The sequence below is a fragment of the Heliangelus exortis genome, chromosome Z (genome assembly GCF_036169615.1).
Source record: "Heliangelus exortis chromosome Z, bHelExo1.hap1, whole genome shotgun sequence".
Classification (NCBI taxonomy): Eukaryota; Metazoa; Chordata; class Aves; order Apodiformes; family Trochilidae; genus Heliangelus; species Heliangelus exortis.
The window spans coordinates 25,936,874-25,958,926 of NC_092454.1; the positions used below are offsets into that span (position 1 = coordinate 25,936,874).

Here is a 22,053-nt window from a genome sequence, read left to right on the forward strand (position 1 = left end):
GGGTTCCAGAGAGGTCAGTTTCTGCTAGAAAGGGTAGATAAACAAGGTTCTGTAATAACTGCATGACCTGCATCCCTTTCAGCACTGGGTAAACATGAGAAACGAGAAACACCCTTTCAGTACTTGGGGTACTTTGTCTGCTAGTGTTTTTCGGTGCTCTGCTACATTATTTCTTTGTTAATCTTGTAGGGATTTGGTTTGTTGTTTGTTTTGTTCTTGTGGTTTGGTTTATTTTTGTTTTGCTTTCTTTGCTTGTTTGTATTTTACCCACCTCATGCAGATGGAGATGGACCTACAACTGATAAGGAGAAAAAAATGTGTTTAAGAAAATTAACTTTGGCACCTTGTGTCTTTTATACTACTGTTAGCCCATTCATGGCCTCTGAAAAAAAAAAAAAACAACACAGTAACAGAAATGTTACCTAAGTTATGAAGCATTCTTGGATAACATGCTGCAAAATAAATGAGAAATATACTAACTGAAGAATATACAGAAAGTCTAGGGACGGTGCTCCCAAGGTCCCCAGGACAGGAGAGCACAAAGAGGTGCATTTGGATATTTCTTCTTACATCATTTTTGAGACAATGTTGAAAGAATCTAAATTAGCCAGAATAGAAGTAGAAGGAAAAATGTGTTTATAAGTGGGATTTGGAATTGTGTGTCATTGTGGTTTCTTTTTTCTGACTTAAATTCTTGGTTTATGTTTTCTAATTTCTTTGCTAAAATAGCAGACACTTTCACCCCTTAGCTCATGCAAAGGAAATTTAGTTAAAGCTGACACTTGCAGGTTATAATATTTCCTCAGAGAGAAATCTACACTTAGGCCCCTTCAGGGAACTCAAATGCACAGATGTATCTAGGGCAAAGTTGGTAATGCCTGTTGTCAGGCTGCAGGGGCAATGAGGCTGTTCGAAGGGCCAGGAATGACATCAAGATGTTGACCCAGTACCCACAGCACCTCACAGCTCCAAGAACCTGCAGCAATGTAGTCAAACGGATTTTTAATGTTTGCTTGTCAGTCAAGCTAGCCAGACAGGCAATAATAGGATATTTGCAAAATAATGTCTGTTTGCACTGGGGCAAGGAGAGAAGGTAGCAGAAAATTAAAAAAAAAAAGTGTTAGCTTTTTGTGCAGTTGCAAAGCACTCTCAGAAGAGGAGCTAGATTGCACAGGAATAGAAACGATCCAGGGTGGAAGAAGTTCTGCTCCAAAAGTAGAGAACAGAATTATATTCAATAGGAGGACACTTGGAAGATAATTAACATGGTGTTTGCAGCTTACATTAATTATAATAAAGACTGAGGCTGAGCCTGGAGAGTGTGCAATCAAGTCAGCTTAAGTGAGGTTTGCCTTGATCATCAGAAAAATGCATTAATTCTTCTCATCCCTTCAGTAACTGTTTCTGAAATCTTCAACAAAGGATAGCTAATGGAGGTGGCAGAGAAGGGGGCTGAAAAGCACAAACTTAATTTTCATGAGCAATATGAGCTCAGCACCGCAGTTGCTACAAGCAACTGGGTCAAATTTCCATAAAAGCTACAAGGAGACAATGAAAGCACTACTCCTGTGCTCTGCTCAGTTGGTGCTACATGGCTCAACCAGTTCAGTATTTCAGGTGGACAGTGGGTATACTATGTGACTAATTCTATATAACCCATTCTGAGAAACAGAAATAGTTAAAATATTTTTCAGCAAAGTATAGCAAATCATTCACACAAAGTTAATGAACATTTGGGCTTAAGTCCATGTTTGTCTCTGTTTCCTGATTGCTGACCACAAAGGTCTTCTGAAAATAATGTCAGGGTTTGTGATTTTATTGAAATGAGAAACACCCACATTATAATATAATGAAGTATGGTAACTAAACCCTGGTGAGGTACTCTGAAACCTGCAGAAGAGGTAGGAAACCTGCAGGAAAAGTCTGTGATAACATGGCTACTTGATGTTTAGATGGCTGTGGTAAGCCGGCACAGAAAAATCTGCATTAAGCATTTTCTAATATTAAAATACCCAGATAATTTTCTGATTTAGGACTTTCCAGGTAATCACTAACTTAATGGCAGTGACACGTACATTGTTATATATTGTCATATATTTGGCCTGGCAATTAAACCAAATGACAGATGCTCTGTTAATCCTCCTCCCCTCCCTGATAAGGGAAGGAGAGAGAATAAGGGAGAGAAACTTACGGGTTGGAAACTAAACTACACAGCTTTAATGAAACGGTAATTATAAATAGGAAAAAATACTAAATATATACAGATTACAGGAAAATTGATACTTACCGAGTTCCTCCTTTCTTTCCCCCAATAACTCCCACGTCACCACCGAGGCTGCAGGGCAGCCCTGGGAAAGTCCAGGCTGGACTCCTGGAGTCAGCAGCAGTCGGGAGCTGGAGGCAGGAACACAGAGATAGGGGCTGGCACAGATCAGGACCACAGGCAGACAACGGACGGAATCCTCCCAGGATGCTGAAGCAAACAGGGACGGGCGAAGAAGAGAAAAGCAGGAAGGGAAGAAGGGGTTTGACCCTTGTGGTACCTCAAATTTATACTGAGTATGACGTGTATGGGATGGAATACTCTGTTTGGTCAATTCTGGCATCTATCTTGTCCGTTCCTCCCCAAAGGAGGGGTTCAGGTGTGACCTTTTTACTCCTCCTCTCCTTCCAGAGGGCAAGATGTTCCTCAGAGCTGAGCAGTGTCCTTGGCTCTGCATCCCAGTCTCTAGCTGTAACTATAAACATCGAATGTTTTAAGTCCTAGAAGCACACACTGTCTGAGAAACTTACTGTTAATTTCAGCAAGTGCAGCTACTTACTTACTAAGACAAGAGACTTAGCTGAAAGCAAAAGTACAAGACAGAAAATTACCTTTATCCTGGCCCAAACCAGGACATACATACAGGACAAACATGCAGTAAAGCATAGTGCATGCTACAAAGCACAGCTGCATGGTTTACTTAGGGCAACACTGATTTCATGCAGGCTTATCCAGCTGACCCCAGTAACACGTTTACACATACCTGGGACATGATCATCCACTCCAAGTTCAGTTGAGTGCTAGAGGAAATAAACATATGTGCTAAAGCCAGAAGCTACCATTAGCTTTGGATAGATGATACAAGTGCACCACTGCTCAGGATGATAAGGCATATCATGTGGAAGATAGGTAAAGAAGCTGGCAAACACATCTAGTCCCAAGCCATTCTGATCCTAAAGTCACACTAAATAGCTTAAAATATCAAAGTGGAGAAGCGAAGATAGTAATTTGCATCGCTTGGGAAATAAAAGTAGAAAATTAGGAAAATGAATGGTAGACAATAAAAAGGAAATAACCCTCTTACATGATGTTTTCTTTTAGTTCCTTTTAGAATGCAACCCTCAGCAGGCAGAATATGCTGCCTGCCTGTCTGCATGTCATGTAAGGATGTATTTCCTTTCCAAGCCCAGGTGTGTCCTGGAACCTATTGCTTTATATGTCAGCTCTGGTACTTCATGATAATCTGCAGCTAAAGGCAGAGTAGCCTTGAGAAACTAGCTACCAGTTCTGATTCCTAGGACACCACTACTTTCAATACTTGCAAGGTGGGAAGGCACGCATCTCTAGGTCCTCCATGGAATAGCCCTACTACATTTCTTGCTTCTCCTCATCTCTAGTGGAAGATCCTTGAACAGGTGACACAATCCTCCAACCATGCTCTCCAGGTTAGCTCATTCAGGTTACTATTCCTTCCACGTTCTTAGCTACACACTTTTCTGGTAACATAAAACACCATTATTATGTGTTCTCTGTATTGTGTTGGAAGAGCATTGGTATTTTGTAGTACCCTATTCTACCTTTGCTTGTATTTGCCTTGTCAGTTTGTTTCTTTAGCAACCTATTTCGCTCTTCCTCTGTAACAATGAAAGCATCATAAACAAAACAGTTATATATGTTAAAAGGACTTACTTAGCACATTGTAGTATGCTGAAAATGTTTGCCTGGCACAGAGCAACTGGGGGAGATATGAAGGCCACATGTAAAAGTATGTTTTTGAATGAAAGAACAACAATGCAAACATATTATGAAAACTCATCTGGAATTCAGTTTGGTTTACCATTTTTATTAGATTCCCATTTATAGAATAATTTTGTTTCCTACTGCTTCTTCTCCTGGATCCATCAGTCATGCAGGCATGATGAAAAAAAACCAGAATTTTTAGGTGCAGTTTGAGAAAAGAGTGCATGGAAGGGAAAATGAAACCCAAATGATCAGAGTAAGTTTTCATGGGGCTTCTTGCACTCCTACAAAACACAACCTGACTCTGCAGACCCCTTTTCAGTTTTGGAATCGCTGATTTAGGATTTAGCACGTCCTGTAATTTCTCCAGATCCCAGCATACCTGTAAGCAAAATAAGAGTCACACTACTTTCTGCATTCTCTGGCAATGCTTACTTCGTCAATTTTAACCCTTGGGCCCATTAGAATGGCAAAGTATTCTTGTCAGACTAGGGAGCATTGCTCCACAGCACTGTCTTTGTATTTGACAAAAAAACCAACCAACCAACCAAAAAACAACAACTCAGTGAAGCTGCTAACATTTTTAACACTGATGTATTTTAAATTCAGGTATAATATTTTTTTCTGCCTGCAGCTGAGAATTAAATCTCTCACATATCTTGTTAAAGTAGCAGCACCCACCTTGCTATGTAACACCTGTCACAGCAGTCCCCCATGTTCTCTGTAAAAAGTCAAGAAAACATCAGACTTAAACAGCAAAGAAACAGAAGGAAACGAAGGGTGACGGAACATGGCATAGGAGAAGGCTCAGGGACCTGCAATCGTTGTTCTCAGAAGTGAAGGCCAAGAGGGGACATCAGATTGCTATCTTCAGCTACCTGGAGGTTAAACAGAGCTCGGGGTACAGGATAAAGGACACGATTAAAGTCACATATAACATCAAGGGATATTTAAATTTCAAAAATTTTCTGTGTGATTGTGGTTAAGCACAGCAAGACTGTCAAAAGGAGGCTGCAGAATTTCCATCCAGGAATATGGAACAAACCCTGTGCACCATCATCTAGCATCAGCCCTGCTTTGAGCAGAAGACTGCATACATAACCTTCAGAGAATCCTTTAACAGTATTTTATTATCCCATTAAACAAGAACAAGCATTTTATCACACACACAAAAAAAAACAAAAAACCAAACCAAACAAAACCAAACAAAAAAATTACAAAAAGTGGCCCCAAAACAAAGAAAAAAAAAACCCAAAACCAAAACCAAATCCAAGACAACACAAACAGAAAACACTTGAAACCACAAGATTAACCTTGTAAGTGGAGTTACAGATTGGGTATTGTTCTCCCTCTTCTCACCTTTGCCTTTAATAAGACAGCCATCTGAAAGAAGGTTATCCGTATTTAAATTATTCTTAGGAGGTGGCAAGACATTTTAAAAAAATCTTCAGAAGACTGATTTTTATTTTCTGGTATGCTTACAAGTGACACAGATCTGGACAAGGCAGAGTCTACGTTATTAGCTGTAATGCAGAGGAGTTGCTGAGAAGGGCCAGCCCAGCCAAGGAAATTTCCATGACTACATCATAGCCATTAAATTATCTTTAGTCGGCTAGAACATCGTGCACACCACAAATTCTAAGCATCTAGGAGCTGCTGCACTTGTGCAACTCACACATCTTTTGGGTATTTTGACAAGATCTTACAAAGATCTTGTCAAAACCCTTCTCTAGATCATGTCATGTCAACTTTATGTTTTCTTTCCAAACCCTTCTAAACAATTTTACGGGGCTGTAATCGGCTATGTGGGGGCCCTCCTTCACCTCAGCCTCGTTTACGGAAGAGATCCTTGGCCCGCTCATTTAAAGGAAGGAGCAGTTTACTTGCAGGAAATCCCCGGGCCGCCTCTCTAAGCTTAGCAACCAGTGCCGGTGCCCCGGGAGGTCCGTAGCGCGACGAGGACGGCAGACGGCAGCGGGGAGACGCGGGTCACCCCCTCCCCCTGAGCGGCAGTCCCGATCTGTGTCTGGGGGCTGCCCAACACCCCGGCGGAGAGCGGTTCGCCCATGCCGGGCAGCACACCCCGACCTCCATTTCGCGGCGCGGGCGCGGCTCCGAGGGCCGGCGGAAAATGGCACCCGACTGCTCACCGCCGCCTCCCCACTGCTGAGCCACGTTCCCCCACCTCGCCTCTACCCGCCGGCCGGGGGGCGGTGGCGTAGGGCGCGGCTCCGCCTCCCGCCGTGGGTGTCGGGTGGACCGCGGCGTCAAAGGCGGAGACTGCCACTCGGCCGCCCCGCGCCCGGTAGATAGGAGGGTGAGGAGGGAGTCCACGCAGCGGCCTCGCCATGACCGCAGCGATGAGGCAGAGGTTTGACCGGTTCCTGCACGAGAAGAACTGCATGACCGCTGTGCTCGAGCGGATCGAGAGCAAGACCGGCGTCAGCCGTACCTACATCGCCACCGGTGAGCTCCACCCGCCGCCCCCCCGCCGGCTCCTCTCAGGCGCTCGGAGCCGGGAGTCGCCTCACACGGGGGCTGGAGGGCGGGGGCGGAACGGTCCGTGGCGGCGGCCCGGGGCTCTGTGGGGAGCGGCCGCGCCCTTCCCGCTCCTCCTCGGCCTCCTCCTTTTGGCTCCGGGCCGCCCCGGGGAGCGAGAGGGGCGCGCAGGGACGCGTCCTCTGCGGGTGAGGGTCCGGCGGCGCTAACGGCTCTCTCGCTCGCTCTCTGTCTCTCTCCTCTCGCAGCCATCGTCGGGGCGGTGGCCCTCTACCTGGTGGTGGGCTACGGCGCGTCCCTGCTCTGCAACATCATCGGCTTCGGCTACCCCGCCTACGTCTCGTGAGTGCCACGACTTCTGTCCCCCCTTCCAGGATGGCCGCGTGTGTTACCCGCGGGCGAGAGAACACGGTTGCAAAATCGCAGGCTGGCGCTGGTAACACCTCTGTCACGGGGGCACTCGAGGACCAGGCACCAAAATGTTGTTTTTCCCGCTGCCCCTCTCCCTTCGCCTGCCTAGGTGCAAGGCGATGAGTAGTTCGCGAGGTTTCTTCCATCTGTCGAGTGCGACGTGATAGATGACAGACGGGGAAAGCTGGTTAATTTCTCCACTTGCCAGCCAGTTCCCCTAGCAAGTTGTGTTTAAGCTTCGGGTTCCTAGCTCTGTCAGCTCTGACTTAACCTGCTGCTAGTAATCTCTGTTGAAGTCGTATCCTCTCAAAGTCCAGTGGCTGATTTCAGCTGAGGACACTCCCAGATTTGCAGGGAGGTCGTGGCGCAGTGTGGGCGTATGTTTCGTATATTGGAGGCACGAAGTAATGGGCTGCAGGCAGAGGTGCATTGAGCAGGAGTGATATTAAAAAGGATAATTTCATGGGCATTAAATTATTAGACCAAAATGGACGACTTCTAGGTAACACCACAGTGGAGAATATTCAGAAGACTTCAGAAGTGTATTAAATAAATCTTTTTGTGTAGCCTGATCTGTTCATAAAATGGAAAACCTTCCCAGCTGTACTACTGTGTTGTTGAAACACAGTGGCTGCCTTTTATGTAACAGTCAGCAACTTTTAAAAATACATTCTCTGTAATTAGCCTCCAAGCAATTAAAAAAAGGCTCCTTCTCTTGCTTTTCAGAGGTGTGGGAGATTGGCTTAGGTTTGACTCTATTGAAACAGCATATGGTTGTGATGCTTAAAACTAAGCAACATTTTTATAAGTTGTTTCTAGTAGGAATTAATTTAGGAGATTATAGGCTAAGAATTACGGAGAACTTCATGTTTTATTTTCTCTAAGGCAGTTTTTAGCCAAAAAAACCCTTTTAGTTAAAATCAGAAAGTGAAAGTATCAGCCAATGAGGCTTCAGAACCTTAGAATAATTGCACAGGAATTATGTTTATGTAATATTTTGTGTCTGAGTTAGGTCACATGGAAACTTACATAATTACTCTATAAAATCCTATATAAATTTTTTATTTTGTTTTAAAACTGGTTTGGGATTGTATTTTAAATCTGCCTTTATCGAACTGTGGTGAATGAAGTGATAATAGAAGCTCTTAGAGCTATGGAGGCGAGGCAGCAGCAAATCAAATACGAGTAACAGGGTTTTTTTCCCTTCCAAATCTGGATTTTATTTTTTTAATCTTTTTGCGGGGTGTCTTCGTTTCTCTTTTCAGAGGGTAGTTTTTATGTATCTTAATGTAAAGTTCCCTCCTGGCTGTTAGTATCATGGAGTGGCTGTTTTGTTTTTTTTTTTGATTAGTAATGGGTACGTATGCCACTGTCCTTGGCTACAATTTTCACTTAAACAAAAAAACCTTTGAATAATATGTTCATGAATACAGTGCCAGTACTGTATCTTTTTTCCAATCCATGCTCAGCTAGTGCTTTCCCTTGAGCTGGCTCTTTCATGCTGCAATAGTTTTAGGAGAAAATTATAATTTTGGGTGAAAATCTTATTTAAAACACATGTGGCATGGTGCATGTCACAGTCTTCGAGGCGCAGCCTGGGAACAGGTTGTAGGTGATCAGGCAGCCTGCTGTCAGCACAGGTGGGCTCCATCCCTTCCCTTCCTTCCCAGGTAGAGAGATGCTGGTCAGCATTTTCCCACAGGCTCCTGCAGAGCCCACTGGAGTTGCAGGAGACATAGGAGGGTGTGTGCTGGTGCAGATATTTTCACAGCCTCGTTTAGGTGTGGCTGAGGTGTGCAAACTCAGGATTGGCAGTATTGCCCTTGCCAGCCTCTACAAGGTTATGGTGTCAGTTTGACAGCAGTGCACTGGGACATCCGTGGGTGGTTTTCAGTCTGGACTCGAGCGTGGGCTGCCTGACCATGAAAAAGAGCAAGAATCCTCCTTGGTGATTACCCCTTTTCCTCAGTATGGTTGCTTTTTGTCTTTGTACTATCATACAGCTCCCTATGTACCATAGTATATCCTGCTACAAGGCAAGCTGCAAAAATATAAAAGCTGAATTAGTGGAGTTACTCCTGCTGTTGTTTTTGTTGCTCTAGATGCTGTACTGCAGTCAGGGTACTGCCTCATGCTGTCCCTCATACTCATAAAGACCCAAAATATGAAGAACACTAGCCAGGGTGGTTTGTTTATTTCTCTTCTACTCATTCTGTCACCCTTGAAAAGGATGAACAGCCTGCTATATGAAATAACAGTGGTGAAGTTTACTTCCTAGCCTTGGGTAGAAAACTGTATTCATCTGTTTTCATCATCTGCAAACTCCTTCTAATACCTTTTGCTGTAAAATCTGTGGCTTCTGGAAGAGGTCAGGAGGCATAAATGGAATGTATCATGTAGGGTGTTTTAGTTTTTATGTTTATACAGGTGTTTCAGTGGTGGATTCAAGCCTGAAATATCTCAGAAGGGCACTGAAAGAGAAAAGCAGATTGCTTTTCCTGTTTATTTACTTCTGTTATGTAGTAGATCATTGTATCATTTCTGCATTTTTCATTGATTGAACTGTTTAAAGTGAAAAATAATGAAGTACTTGGTTGGGCTGCTGTTCAGCCTGGGACAGGTGTCTCTGATCTGCAAAGATTGCCTTTTGTCCTTATGTTTTTTTAAAATGGCAAACAGCCATTTTAATGGGTGAGCCACCCATTAGGCACATTCTCAATATCTTTTTTTAGGATTTTATTTCTGGGTTATCTTGGTCACAGAAATTACTGTTCATGTAGCCTGAAGGAAAATATATTGAGGGGAAAAAACAAACCCAGAGAAGGATGCTCGGTTCAGATTTCAGTCAGTTCAGTTCTATGGATATGCAGGTAACTGTCTTCCAGGCCTCATATAATTCTGTAGATTTATTTTCTTTTATTTACACAGCTCTCTGTATTCATTGTCAGTGTGAGCAATGCAGGAGGTGTGTGATTTTTTTTGTTGCTGTTTTGTTTTGGGTTTTTTTGTTTGTTTGTTTGTTTTGGTTTTTTGGGGTTTTTTTTTGTTTTTTTCAGTGCAGGTTGTAGGCAGTGGGGGTGTGCCTGGCTGTTGTCAGGGAGGTGCTGCTGAGCTGCTGCCTTCCTTCCCATCACTGCAGCAGCCTTGGCCAAGGCTCGGTGCCATCAGCCAGGGGAGGGGGCAGCCTCCAGGTTAATGCTCAGTTAGTGCTATGTGATGAAACAGAATAATTAAGTTTAAGTCTGATGTTCATTTGCAGAGCTTACTACAGATGGCAGAAGCAACTTTTTATATATTTAGCAATCTTTAACTGCACAAGGTGATTTTCAGACTAGTAGAGGGAAGGAGTGTTGACAGCATATAAATAACATTGCCAGTATTTTCACTGCTACTCTAAACTTTCCATGGCTAGCCTGGTCAAATGTAGCTCCACCCATAGCTAGTGGCTGTGAACTGAAAAAAAAAAAAAAAATTAGAGTGAAAGCAGGAAGGGAGCCTTTGACCCCTACAGGGTCAGATATTATTAGAAGACAGCAACATGATAGTAGTACGAGGATTTCTACTTGTATTTATTCAAAGGGAATGGAGTCTGAGGCAACAAAAGGAGCACATTTTTTTTACCCACCAGTAAAATGAGTCCTCCAGATTACATATTAAATGAATACTAAACTGGAGTCCTGCAAAAAAGCAGCAATCCTCTCCTTTCATTGCTCTCTGCTGATTCTTGGCCTGCTCTCTTCTGGGAGAAGCCTACTCCTGTGTATTTCTAAAGGTGAAGTTGTCAGCAGAACCAGAGAAATTTACACAGTGGATTCCTAGAGCAATTTTTCCTTAATACTGGGAAACTTTGCAATTAGTTAATTTCTTGCCTCCACTTATCTACCACTCTTAACTTCCTTTCTAGTCACTTCTGCTTTTTCTTTCCCTCCAGAAATACAGTTCTACACCTTGAAAACAGATCACTAGTCCTCTCCTTTACCTCCTATCTTGTTACTTACTTAGTTTTATTCTGCTTTTTCAAAGGGCCCTCCCACACGCTGGTATTAGAATAGCTGAGAGGTACAGGCGTAGAGTTTAGGAAGTTAGGCATGGGAGGGCAGGAGAAGATGAAGCTGGCACTGCCTTTGAGCAGACTCTGGGCTGCTGTTGCCTAACATTTGTAGGCAGTCCCACTGTTGTCCACCTGTGGAGAACCTGTTCTTCCAGCTGTGCTGGTGCAGTATCAGTAACATTGTCTTACTGGGCATGGTAGGGTAAGGCAAGGGCTGTTGCTTTCCCTATTGTGCGACCCTGCTGACCTGCCACAAACTAATGGAAATAATGCATACATTAAGTATCAGATCCTCATATTGCATTTCAAAGTAATTCAATCCAATAGCTACGCAAATTCTGTGGGTGGTGGGTTGCTCGTGCTTTTTTTCTAAGCCATAAGGCATGTCACATGACAGATTTTCTTATTTATTTATTTATTTGTTTTCATTTACAGAACAAGGAAGTGACAGAGCCCTAAAGGCTTCTCAAGTCACGAACCAGAAAATGTACTCACAGCCAGCCATATCTGGTTTCTATTATGTAAACTTCCTTAACTCTCAGCCTTCGTTGTGGACTGAAAGAAAACTTTGCATCTTTGATATATCCCACAGATGCTGCTTCAGTGACAATATAGATGATATTAAGGGAATAAGATACAAAAGAATTAAAACTAAAGTCTACAGAATTTAATCCAGTTCATTTTAATACTCTTAAGATCTACATTATCATATTTACAGTTGCTAGCATTTCCTTTTAAAACTTATTACAGTGCTAATCTGGAATTTAATGAGTCCTGGTTCTCCACAGAAAGCATGAGTGCATCTTTCTTTCAGCTTTACTTGAGCTGAATTCTAACAGCTGTTATTCTGACTGAATTCTAACCCAGTTAATCATTATGCAAGAAGCCTGAGACTTTATGAGGGCTTGCTCCACCCTGTTGTAATAGTGTAGTCTGCATCAGAATTTCATGTCTCATTAAGAGCAGATTTACAGAGCAGAACAACAGGCAGCATAGGTGTTTTAGTCTTCACTCTATGTGGTGTGTGTGGGTGCTGGATCTCCTCTGGTTCTGTAGGCCAAATGCTTACTAATAGTTAGAGCATGTCATACAATTCACCTTTTCAAAGAGGAATTTAGTCCATATGCATTTTGAGTAAGATATTTGAGAATCACTTTGAAATTCTAGATGTTAAACTGAAAATGCTAAAAGTGCTAAATTTAAGATAATAATATAGATGCTGTTGGCACTGGGAGTTGCTGTTCTATTATGATCTCAGTAGGAAGGGCATTCGTATTCTGTGAAACATTTAAAATGCTGTTTATTAGAGCTAATGCTATAAAGAAACAGAATGTAGAGTGAATCTTACCTCTTTGTAGGTGCTGGGAACCCCAAGTTGTGCAGGGCTGAATGGGCCTCTTGTTCCACAGCTTGGTGTGCAGACACCAGCTGTAGACAAGGTTACTCCGTTTTGATCACCTAAGAAACTAAAAGTCTTAGTTTCAAGGTCACCAGTCTACCCATTGGTCCCTACTGTCAGAGAGGAAGGGTGTTTATTCACTGTTAGGTAAGGGCAAGGCCAGACAGGGGATGTAATCCTGGTACCAGCAGGACTTGCCCGTGGGCTCCTCTGTTATATTGAGCTGGCTAAGTTTGTCCTCTAGGCAGGAATTTGTGCAGCATGGGAGAGGCCTGGGAGCCAGGCTGTCTGTGCAGCAGAGCCCTGGGATCACTCCAGTTAACTGGTGTGTGAATCACTAATGCTTCTATGTATACTCTGGCTGGGATTACCACAGCAGAACTGGACCTGGTCAAAGATAATCCTTTACCTGTCCCATGGACTGTCTCATGAACAGGGTGAGGATGCTCACTTTTTTTGTTTGTTTGTTTGTTTGTGAGATTTTTGTAACCACTTGGCTAGAAATAGCTTGAGTATCATTTCTTTTTGAAATCTTGTATGTGGAGAAAAGCTTTGCTGTCAAAAGATCTTGGGTACTTTGTATCTACTGTAGAACATAGAGAGTAATTCAGTCATGAAGATTCATATGGTACCACAAATTTTAGTAATAAAAACTTCACCATAATAGGTGAGACTGATGCTCCTGATCTGCTCATTTGTTTTCTTTTGGTTACAGAATCAAGGCCATTGAAAGCCCCAACAAAGATGATGACACACAGTGGCTGACTTACTGGGTTGTGTATGGCGTTTTCAGCATAGCTGAGTTCTTCTCTGATATCTTTCTGTTCTGGTTCCCTTTCTACTATATGCTCAAGGTATGTTCATTGTTTGCCCTCTTCTGAAATGAGACCTTTGATATACCTGATTTAATATCTTCAGGGGTGAATAGATGGCAGCAGAATTTCTTGGAATCATTCCTGGGACACACCTTATTTTTATATGCTGGTTACATGTAATTTAGCACAATGAGTAATTTGCTTAGGGAAGATGGTTTTGTGACAGGAGAGAGGAAGTGCTGAGGTAAATCTGGGCAAAATGACTGCACATGGTAAACAATTCAGAGGGGCTCCATTTTTGCATTAAGTGCATTAACATTTAATTGGAGAATAAAGTGACAAAGGCAGCAAAAGGACGTATTAACTTCTGTGCTACTGGGAGTGAAGAAGGAAATTGCAATATAAAATTAGACTCAAGTTTTAATTAAGAGTGCTTTCTTCAAAGGAAGTGGCAGGTGTCAGAACAGCTTGTTTTTCGTGTGCTTTCACTACCTACCAATGATTTGCTTATTGTGTTCCAAGCTGTGTTTGTCAGCTAGGGTGTAACTGTATTGCCACTCAACTTTGGCATACTGAATTATTCTAGGAGTTAGGCAATTACCATCTATGCTCTTGGGCAGAGGACAGTCTAGCTTGCTGGAGAATCGGTTGTCTTAGCTTAAAGAACAGTTAACCTATTTTCAGTGTCAGTGGGTTGTTCTATTCCCTCTCTTCACTATTTTAGCCTGTTGAGCCCCACCGAAGTTCTTGGAAGAATTTGCTTGGTAGCTATTGTGGTGGGGTCCTATAAAATTTTAATGGTAAGGTCTGATGCTGCCAAGTGCTATTTCCAGAAAATCCCATATTCTGAAAGCAAAAATTAACTTGGACAGGTCAGTTACACATCTGCATTGTTCCTTTTGACCCTTTAATGGACATCAACTGAATCATTTGGATGCTTCCCCAGCTCCCCAAGCAGCAGCAGCAGCACGTATTTGAACTACTGCTTCAAACTAAAAATATTCTGGCCTGTCTCATGAAGTTATTTCTCTCTTCCCACCTTTTTTTTTCCCCTTAATAAGAAACAGAAATATATCTTTCCTTCTTAGGGTTAATGTTTTTGCAAAGTTTTTAAGACGAATCTGCTAATTTTTAAGTTTAGCATGGGTAACATCTGGAAGTTTTACTGTTTTAATATGTTGAGACCATGCCAGATAGTGATCAGAGTGCAAGTTCATCCGATCTGAGTAGGATCCAAAAGGATTACTTATAGCACTGGAAGAATATGTTCTTAACTGCTTATGCAGTTATTGAACATCCCCAACTTCACCTTACAGCTAAACAGGACTATTTTCAGAGCTTCTTTGCTGACTTGGTAGGAAAAGATGTGGCAATGATTACTTTGTGCCAGAACAGCACTCTGTCTGAAGAGCATGCAATTGAAATTTAGACTGACCTAGGAAGTAAAGACCAACCACAGATAATACTGTATCAGAAGTACCACATTTACATAGACTGGTGAGATCAGCACTAAGGTACTTTTCTCAGTTCAGCAAAAGCAAACCTGGGGAAGCAATTACCATCAACGTGGAGCTCCCTGCAATAACTGCTGAAGGCACAGTGAAGGCAGCTATTTTCACTTAGTAGTGAATTGGAGGACAGATACAAAGGCAGACAGAAGGTGTTAGCTGAGAACCAGAAAGCACTGCTGACTGAGGGGGGGGATGGAAGGTTCTGTGTCTAGAAAAAGAGGAAGCTGCTTCCAACTTTCAGTCCCTCCTCAATTAAAACCTCTTGAAGTGTAGCCTGTGATGTCTCCATGTCTCTTTTACAAGGTTATGAAACAGAAGCCCAGACACATAATTCATGGAAATTTCAAGCTCGCTTCCTTTTTTTCAAACATGCGTAATAACTTGCGTATTCACTTTTATTTGATACAATAGCTTTGTAGCTACTTGTAGCTTCCACTCAAGACTGAGTTTTAGCTGCTTCATATTTCTTTATGCTTTGATGTGCAAGGCTAAGGCACTGAGGTAAGTACAGAAGCACCTACGATATGTCCAGAGCATAGACTCTGTCACTTCAAAGTTTTCAGCCCACTTGGTGTTTTTGTAGATTGGTGAAAAGCATGTTCAAGAACTCCCCTGTATATGTGTCGCAATGTTTGCATATAATTTTGACCTCCAGCTGAAGACTATTTTCAGATTTCTTGAGCTTTGTGGGGTTTTTTTGTAATGCCTAGTTTTTATTTACCTAGGTTTTTTTCCTCCAAAGCACAGGTCATGCATGCAACTCATGATTTCATGTGCATGTGATGTGATTTTCAATACCTCTTGTTTACTATTTAATTTTTATTTGGCCTTCAGGTATTAAAATACTGTAGCAGAGTAGCAGAAAGTAGCGGAGTAACCTCCAATCCTGGGAGCATTCTTGGTAATGGAGGAAAGGAGACTTCTGACTCTACTAACAGTTCTGTATTGAAATACTAAATGCAATTTGTGAACAGGTTAGCAGGTGCATAACACTGCATAACATTATGCAAACTGCTTCTATGAGGCACTCAGTCAGATGAAGCAGGGCTTGTCACTGGGAGGTTTGAATATGCCAAAGGTGGCAGTCTGACTTGGCTTCAAGACTGAGTTACCCTCCTCTCGTTAGTGCTCCCCATGTAATTAATGCTTTTGGCCAAAGAGCTGCTTCACTTCCATTAAAATGAACACCGTGTTTTAATGACTGCAGTTACCTGTTAGGAGTATGCTCAGACTTGGGGCTGTTCTAGGCAGTATCTTGGGTTTTGATAGTGGTCTGTCTGTGGGAGCTGGGAGCTGGACACGGGAGCATGTGCTGTATCCTCTGCTGCAGACACTGCCTCTGCTCTAGTGGCAGTCCCAGCTGTATTCAGTTTTCTGCTTCCATGGCAAGAACAGCTGCAAGTACCAGGTCCAAGTGGGTTAAACTCAGCTCAGGTATTTGCCTAAAGAAGTTACTCGATTGCACAAATTCCAGTCTCTCCTCTTGCTGATCTGGAGGGTCACAAAGAATATAGTAATTTTTTTTTCCAGATAATAGTTATATCACTTTGTCTGGACCTTTTTACAAACCACTTTATTAGTCTTAGTATAAATACACACTGAAGTTGCACGTCTCAATCTACTCAAAGCTTGAGACTATCAGACTTCTAACCTAGTATGTTTTTCTTGTCTCTCACCAAATTGAACTAAGGTACTATATGTTGTTACTATATAGAGCAATAATCTGTTTCAGCACATTTCAAAAATCATAGGTATTTGAGAACAAATTTATAACTACAGAAGACTGTGTTTCTTTCTTGACTGTATTGGGTCAAAACTGTAAAATCAAAATTACTGCTTTTGTTTTTAGGCAAGAAAAGGGAAATTTGAATTTCTTTTAGTTTCAGAGGAAGTTGGACTGAGGAATTTCAAGTTTTTTATTTTTTAAATAATTTGAAATTATTTAAATAAGTGCTGCTCTATTTAAATGCAGACTTTTAAGTTTCTTCTGGTTTTATCGTAGTTTAAATGATCAGTTTGATTTTTTTGGTGCCTAACAACTAGTAGTGTAGATGGGGCTTTTTTCAGGTGGAAAATTGGGTTTTTGTTGTTGAGTTTTCTCCCATGTGTGGAAATTCTCAAACATCTAACATCAAAACAGCAGGCTGAGGCTGAAGCCAGGTTTTGTTTTGTGTTTTAAGAAAAGGTAGCCTGTGGAAAGCTGTTTTGCCTTTATTTTCAGAAGGTTTTTGATGTGGAGTGATACTACATTATTTGTAACTGGGAAGATATGTACAATTGCTGAGAAAATTTCCTCAATTTTGCTGCAGTTTTATCCTGTAAAATCTCTTCAGATGTACTTTCACAGCTCAGGCAAATTTAGTTAATGGCACTTCCTGTCCCTTAAATGTTTTCATCTTGCTTTGCATAGCTATCTTTGTGTTGTGTATCACAGTGGAACTGAAGCCAGATAAAGGTACTTCAGTTGTAAAGACAGGTATTTGACATGCATTTAAGTATCTGTCTTTCCAACTCCCCTTTGTCAGGCATAAATATTTACCCTGCATGCTGTGATGTTCGTTTAGAGGTTTTTTTTTTTCCCAGAGAGCAGATTGTGTTTAAGAGCTCTACCTATGCTGTGTGATTGCAAAGCATTACCCTTGTCTGTGTGCTGTGCACAGCAAGCTCTTTTTCTCCTCTTGTGCTCTGGGATGCACACAATTCTTTTCCCCAGTGCATTTTCAGATTAGGGTGACGGAGAGGATAGGGATATGTTTTGGCTGGATTTAAATGATTTAAGTGATTTAGGGTCCTATGTCTACAGTCACATAGTGTATAAGTTGCGAGGGAGACTAATGTTTTGTCCAATCCAGTTCTATATTACTGCCTTTAAAAACCAATGAGAAAGGACATACAATCTTGATACGTCTGTTACCAGACTAGCATTACTGCTGCTTTATCCTGTCAGTATCTTTGAAATTATTCCAATGTAGAGATTTGCTGTATGTAACTATACTCATGTGCATACTTGGGGACTGTGACCATACGAAAACAAAGGGGATGATGTACTGTTTCAGATACTCTTAATTCTGTGTCAGAGATAGGGAGGCATACTGCACCTTGTCTCCTACTTGTTTTAGATACAGATGTTCTTTTTTTCTTGTAGTGTGGTTTCCTGTTGTGGTGCATGGCTGCAAGTCCTTCTAATGGGGCAGAGTTTATCTACCGTCGGATTATCCGGCCCATATTCCTGAAGCACGAAGCCAAGCTTGACAGTGTTGTTAAAGACCTGAAAGACAAGGCTGCAGAGACTGCAGATACCATCACTAAAGAAGGTGAGAAATAGACCACTTGCTAATCACATAAAGGAGGAATTTCCCTGGCAACTCTAACATTACATTTAATATTCATGATTTTGGGGAATAAAATTGTAATACTACGTAAATTATAATGGAGAAGTTAAATTTGGGTGAAGATGCCAGGAAAAAAAGGATTGCAGTGGATCTTACCTTCTGAAGTGCAATTTTGCTAGAATGAGTGCAAGCTATATGAGTGGAAGAAATGGCCAGTTAGGCTTTTCTATCTTCCCGCCATACATATTGTTATAAAAACTGGTTGGATGGCCAGGTGCAAAGATTCATGTTGAATACAGTTAAATCCAATTGGTGGCTGGTCATGAGAGGTGTTCCCCAGCCTCTGTGCTGGGGCCACTCCTATTTAACATCTTTATTGATGATTTGATGTTGAGCAGATAGAGTCCACCCTCAGTAAACTTGCAGACAGCACTAAGCTGGGTGTAAGTGTTGATCTGCTCAAGGGCAGGGAGGCTCTGCAGAGGGATCTGCACAGGCTCAATCGATGGGCCAAGAGCAATAGTATGAGTTTCAATAAGGCCAAATGTTGGGTCCTGCACCTTGGCCACAACAACCCCCAGCAGTGCCACAGGCTTGGGAAGGAGTGGCTGGAGAGCTGCCCAGCAGAGAGGGACCTGGGGGTGTTGACTGACAGACAGCTGAACATGAGCCAGCAGTGTGCCCAGGTGGCCAAGAAGGCCAACTCCATCCTGGCCTGCATCAGGAACAGTGTGGCCAGCAGGAGCAGGGATCTGATCCTCCCCTATACTTGGCCTTAGTGAGGCTGCACCTTGAGTCCTGTGTGCAGTTTTGGGCACTGCAGTGTAAGAAGGACATTGAGGTGCTGGAGAGGGTAAAGAGAAGGGCAAATAGGCTGAGTAGGGGTCTGGAGAACAGATCTCATGAGGACAGCCTGAGGGAACTGGGGCTGTTCAGCCTGGAGGAGAGGAGGCTGAGGGGAGACCTCATTGCTCTCTACAACTCCCTGAAAGGAGATTGTGGTGAGACAGATGCTGGCCTCTTCTCCCTGGTGACCAGTGATAGGACAAGTGGAAATGGGTAGATAAGATGCTACAATGGATGGTTTAGTGGTCACAGTTTTTAGGGTGAATGGTTGGACTTGATAATGTTAGAGTTCTTTTCCAGCCCTGGTGGTTCTGATTCTATAAACATTCTGTCTTGAGACAGAACCAAATGTCCTCATGAGATTCCTTCCATATATATAGTTACTGTTTCAGTGTGTTCTTGTAACACCTGAAACCATCTCAAATACATGGTAGGTAAATGGGCAGTTGACTGTGTAGTAAAGCAAATCCTTGGACTCCTGTAAACAGCAACATCTGAAATCAAGTTTTCCCAACTAGAATTTTTTGTACTTAATAGTTGTAAGTTGGTCTGTGATGTCTATTTTTAAAAATCTCTATATGATTAGTTTTATCATTATGTCTATACGTGTACACAGAAGCTATGATTTTCTTTTGTGATGTTTCTTCTGTGAATTACGAGGAAACTTTTTTTAATGCATCTGAAGAGCACTGAATAAACCATTAGTCTGTAGGCTTCTAAGGTTAAACTTGCTTTTATTTTCCTGCAGCCAAGAAAGCAACAGTGAACTTACTGGGTGAAGAAAAGAAGAGCACTTAAGGTATTGACTGGATAAAGTCTCCCTACCACCTCTTTTGTGAAGCTTGATGTTACTGGGAACTGTGGTATAATTTTAATGATATTGCCTTGGAAACATTTTGATATATTAAAGATTTGCTTACTACTTTGCTGTGTCTGTATAGAAAGTAAGCGCTTTTATTTAAAAGCAATGCAGTGGGAACCGTCTGAAGCTTAGTGAAAATATTTTATTCATCTTCATGCAGAAGAAATCGTCAGTAATCTGTTTCTGCAGTAACATAAATAAAAAGTATGTATCCCACAGGCTCTGCACTTTAGTTGTTTCTGTGTTATGTAATTGCTCTTAACACTTTGGAGTGTGTCTGGTAACATGACGCTGTTGTATAAGAAAAATACTAGTCTGAATGGATCTTCCTTGATATACAGGGACCTGTTGTGAGAGATGGCATAACAGATGTGTTCCTCACCAGAAAATTTGTAAATGATAAAATGACATGTTTTGGGCACCTGGTAATAAAAATTATTCACTGTTGCATGTTTTGTTGTAACAAAGTATTTGGTACAGTGTGTATGTATTCTTAAATGGATATATATATATATATGAAAGAATAACATCATTTATGATCAGGCTTTGCTAGCATGAAGTAATTTGCTAGAAAGATACGTTAAAATGTATAAAATTAGCACAAAATTACTAAAGTACAACTTCTTTCCTCTTCTTACTAAAATAAAGTTGTTGATAGAGTGCCTTGATAGATCACACTCAAAAGCAGAAACCATGTTTTGCTAATTTCTTGAATTCCTGTTGAAATACTAACTGCAATGGATGTCTCTCCCCAGAACTACATCATTAATGGGATGGACTGCAACCTCCATGGCAGTCTGCTCAAAAAGATCTGCAGAACCTTCTGACTGTACTAAGAGCAGCTTAGCATAAGCACTGAAACTTCCTGAACAGAGATGCTGTTGTCGTACTTGACATATTCCTGATCAATCAGTAAGAACACAACCAAAGCTTTAGGAGAGTAAGGGCTTTTTTTTCAGTCTGTGTAAAAGAACATATATTTTTTCTTAGTTCTCAATCTGTATTTCCTGTATTTACACTGCAGTATTTTCAGCAAGTTCTGCATGTGTTACTGAAATCTCCATGTTATCATTTCTATGAAGCCTTTAGTAATACTATGGTAGTTCCCACAGAACATGCAGAAGGTAAGCTTATGCTTTTGATAAAAAATGATTTCTGGTCCACAGTCTTAAATTGAAAAGAATTCTGAAGACTTTTGGCCTTGTGCCAAAGTCGGTGTATAACATCACTAAATTCTCAGAGGCAAGCATTGCAAAAGAGCGAAGCACACAGTGCAACTCAGAAGATCAGTTTTTAAGTTGGAAGATAGAAGGAAAGCATTTTAAGGTTCAGGCTGAAAAACATACCCCTTCTGGCTGTCAGCTTACATAGGAAAGTATAAAACTATGAATCTCAGTGTACATCACTTTCTGTAGGACAGCAGTTTGTCACTTGAAGGCCAAATACAAAATATCACAGATGATCACTCCATGAAAACTTCTTGTTATGAGTGGATGTGCTGAAGAAGATAGAGTCTACAGCAAAGTTGTAGATATGAGTGAGTAAAAAGCTTGAAGGGAATCACCATTTAAGTGGTTTATTTCTTACCTTCCTCTATCTTAAACACACTGAACTTTTCTGTAAACTGTATTTTAATAAACACTATCAACTTGGGTATGGAGGCAGGCATGCAGCCAGTGTAGTTTAGTTTCATCTCTTGAAATAATAAGTAGTAAATATAAATAAAAATACTTATTTGATTGAGGTACAAAGTACCACACAACTTCTCTAAAAGTTACTGATAAATCTTAGATTTTCTGAGCCCAACAAGGTCTGTAGTAGAGACAGAATTTGTTTCTCAGTTCTCATACCATTCAACAGTTCTTCCACTGTTATTAATGGGGATAATAATTTCTACATAAGTGTTAAAATACTTACATCTTACACAGAAGTTAGCAGGTTTTAAATAAACTCCTTGTCTTTACAACTTGGTATTTCTTGACCAGCAGCTAAATTCAGTACTTCTCTGTCAAGAGTTCTACTTGAAATAGAACTACCATCTGTTGTTAAGAGAACGTGATCTTGTTTGCCTTGATGCAAGTAGAAATGACTGAATTTCTGCAACAAGTTTTCCTTCCCTGCTAGTACCTCTACTGGGCTGGCCCCACAGATCAGTGCTCCTCTTAAAATCTCCTTTGCAACACTTATGTGCAAATGTTAGTACACACCTCTGCTCTGTGTCTGTATTGAAGTTGTAATGTGCTAAATAATGGACATTAAATAAAAAGATTCTTACAGGACTAATATGCCTCAGTAATTCCTTAAGAACCTCATCACTGAAAACC

At 41.5% G+C, this 22,053-nt stretch overlaps 1 protein-coding gene across 1 annotated transcript; it reads left to right on the forward strand.

Moving 5' to 3' along the window:
- The first annotated feature begins 6,106 nt into the window (after positions 1-6,106).
- REEP5 (receptor accessory protein 5) lies at positions 6,107-22,008 on the forward strand. Its single transcript, XM_071731193.1, has 5 exons — positions 6,107-6,469; positions 6,751-6,844; positions 13,079-13,217; positions 17,835-18,003; positions 19,616-22,008. Exons 1-5 carry the CDS (start codon positions 6,352-6,354, stop codon positions 19,663-19,665), a joined length of 570 nt encoding a protein of 189 aa, XP_071587294.1. The 5' UTR covers positions 6,107-6,351; the 3' UTR covers positions 19,666-22,008.
- The last annotated feature ends 45 nt before the right edge of the window (positions 22,009-22,053 follow it).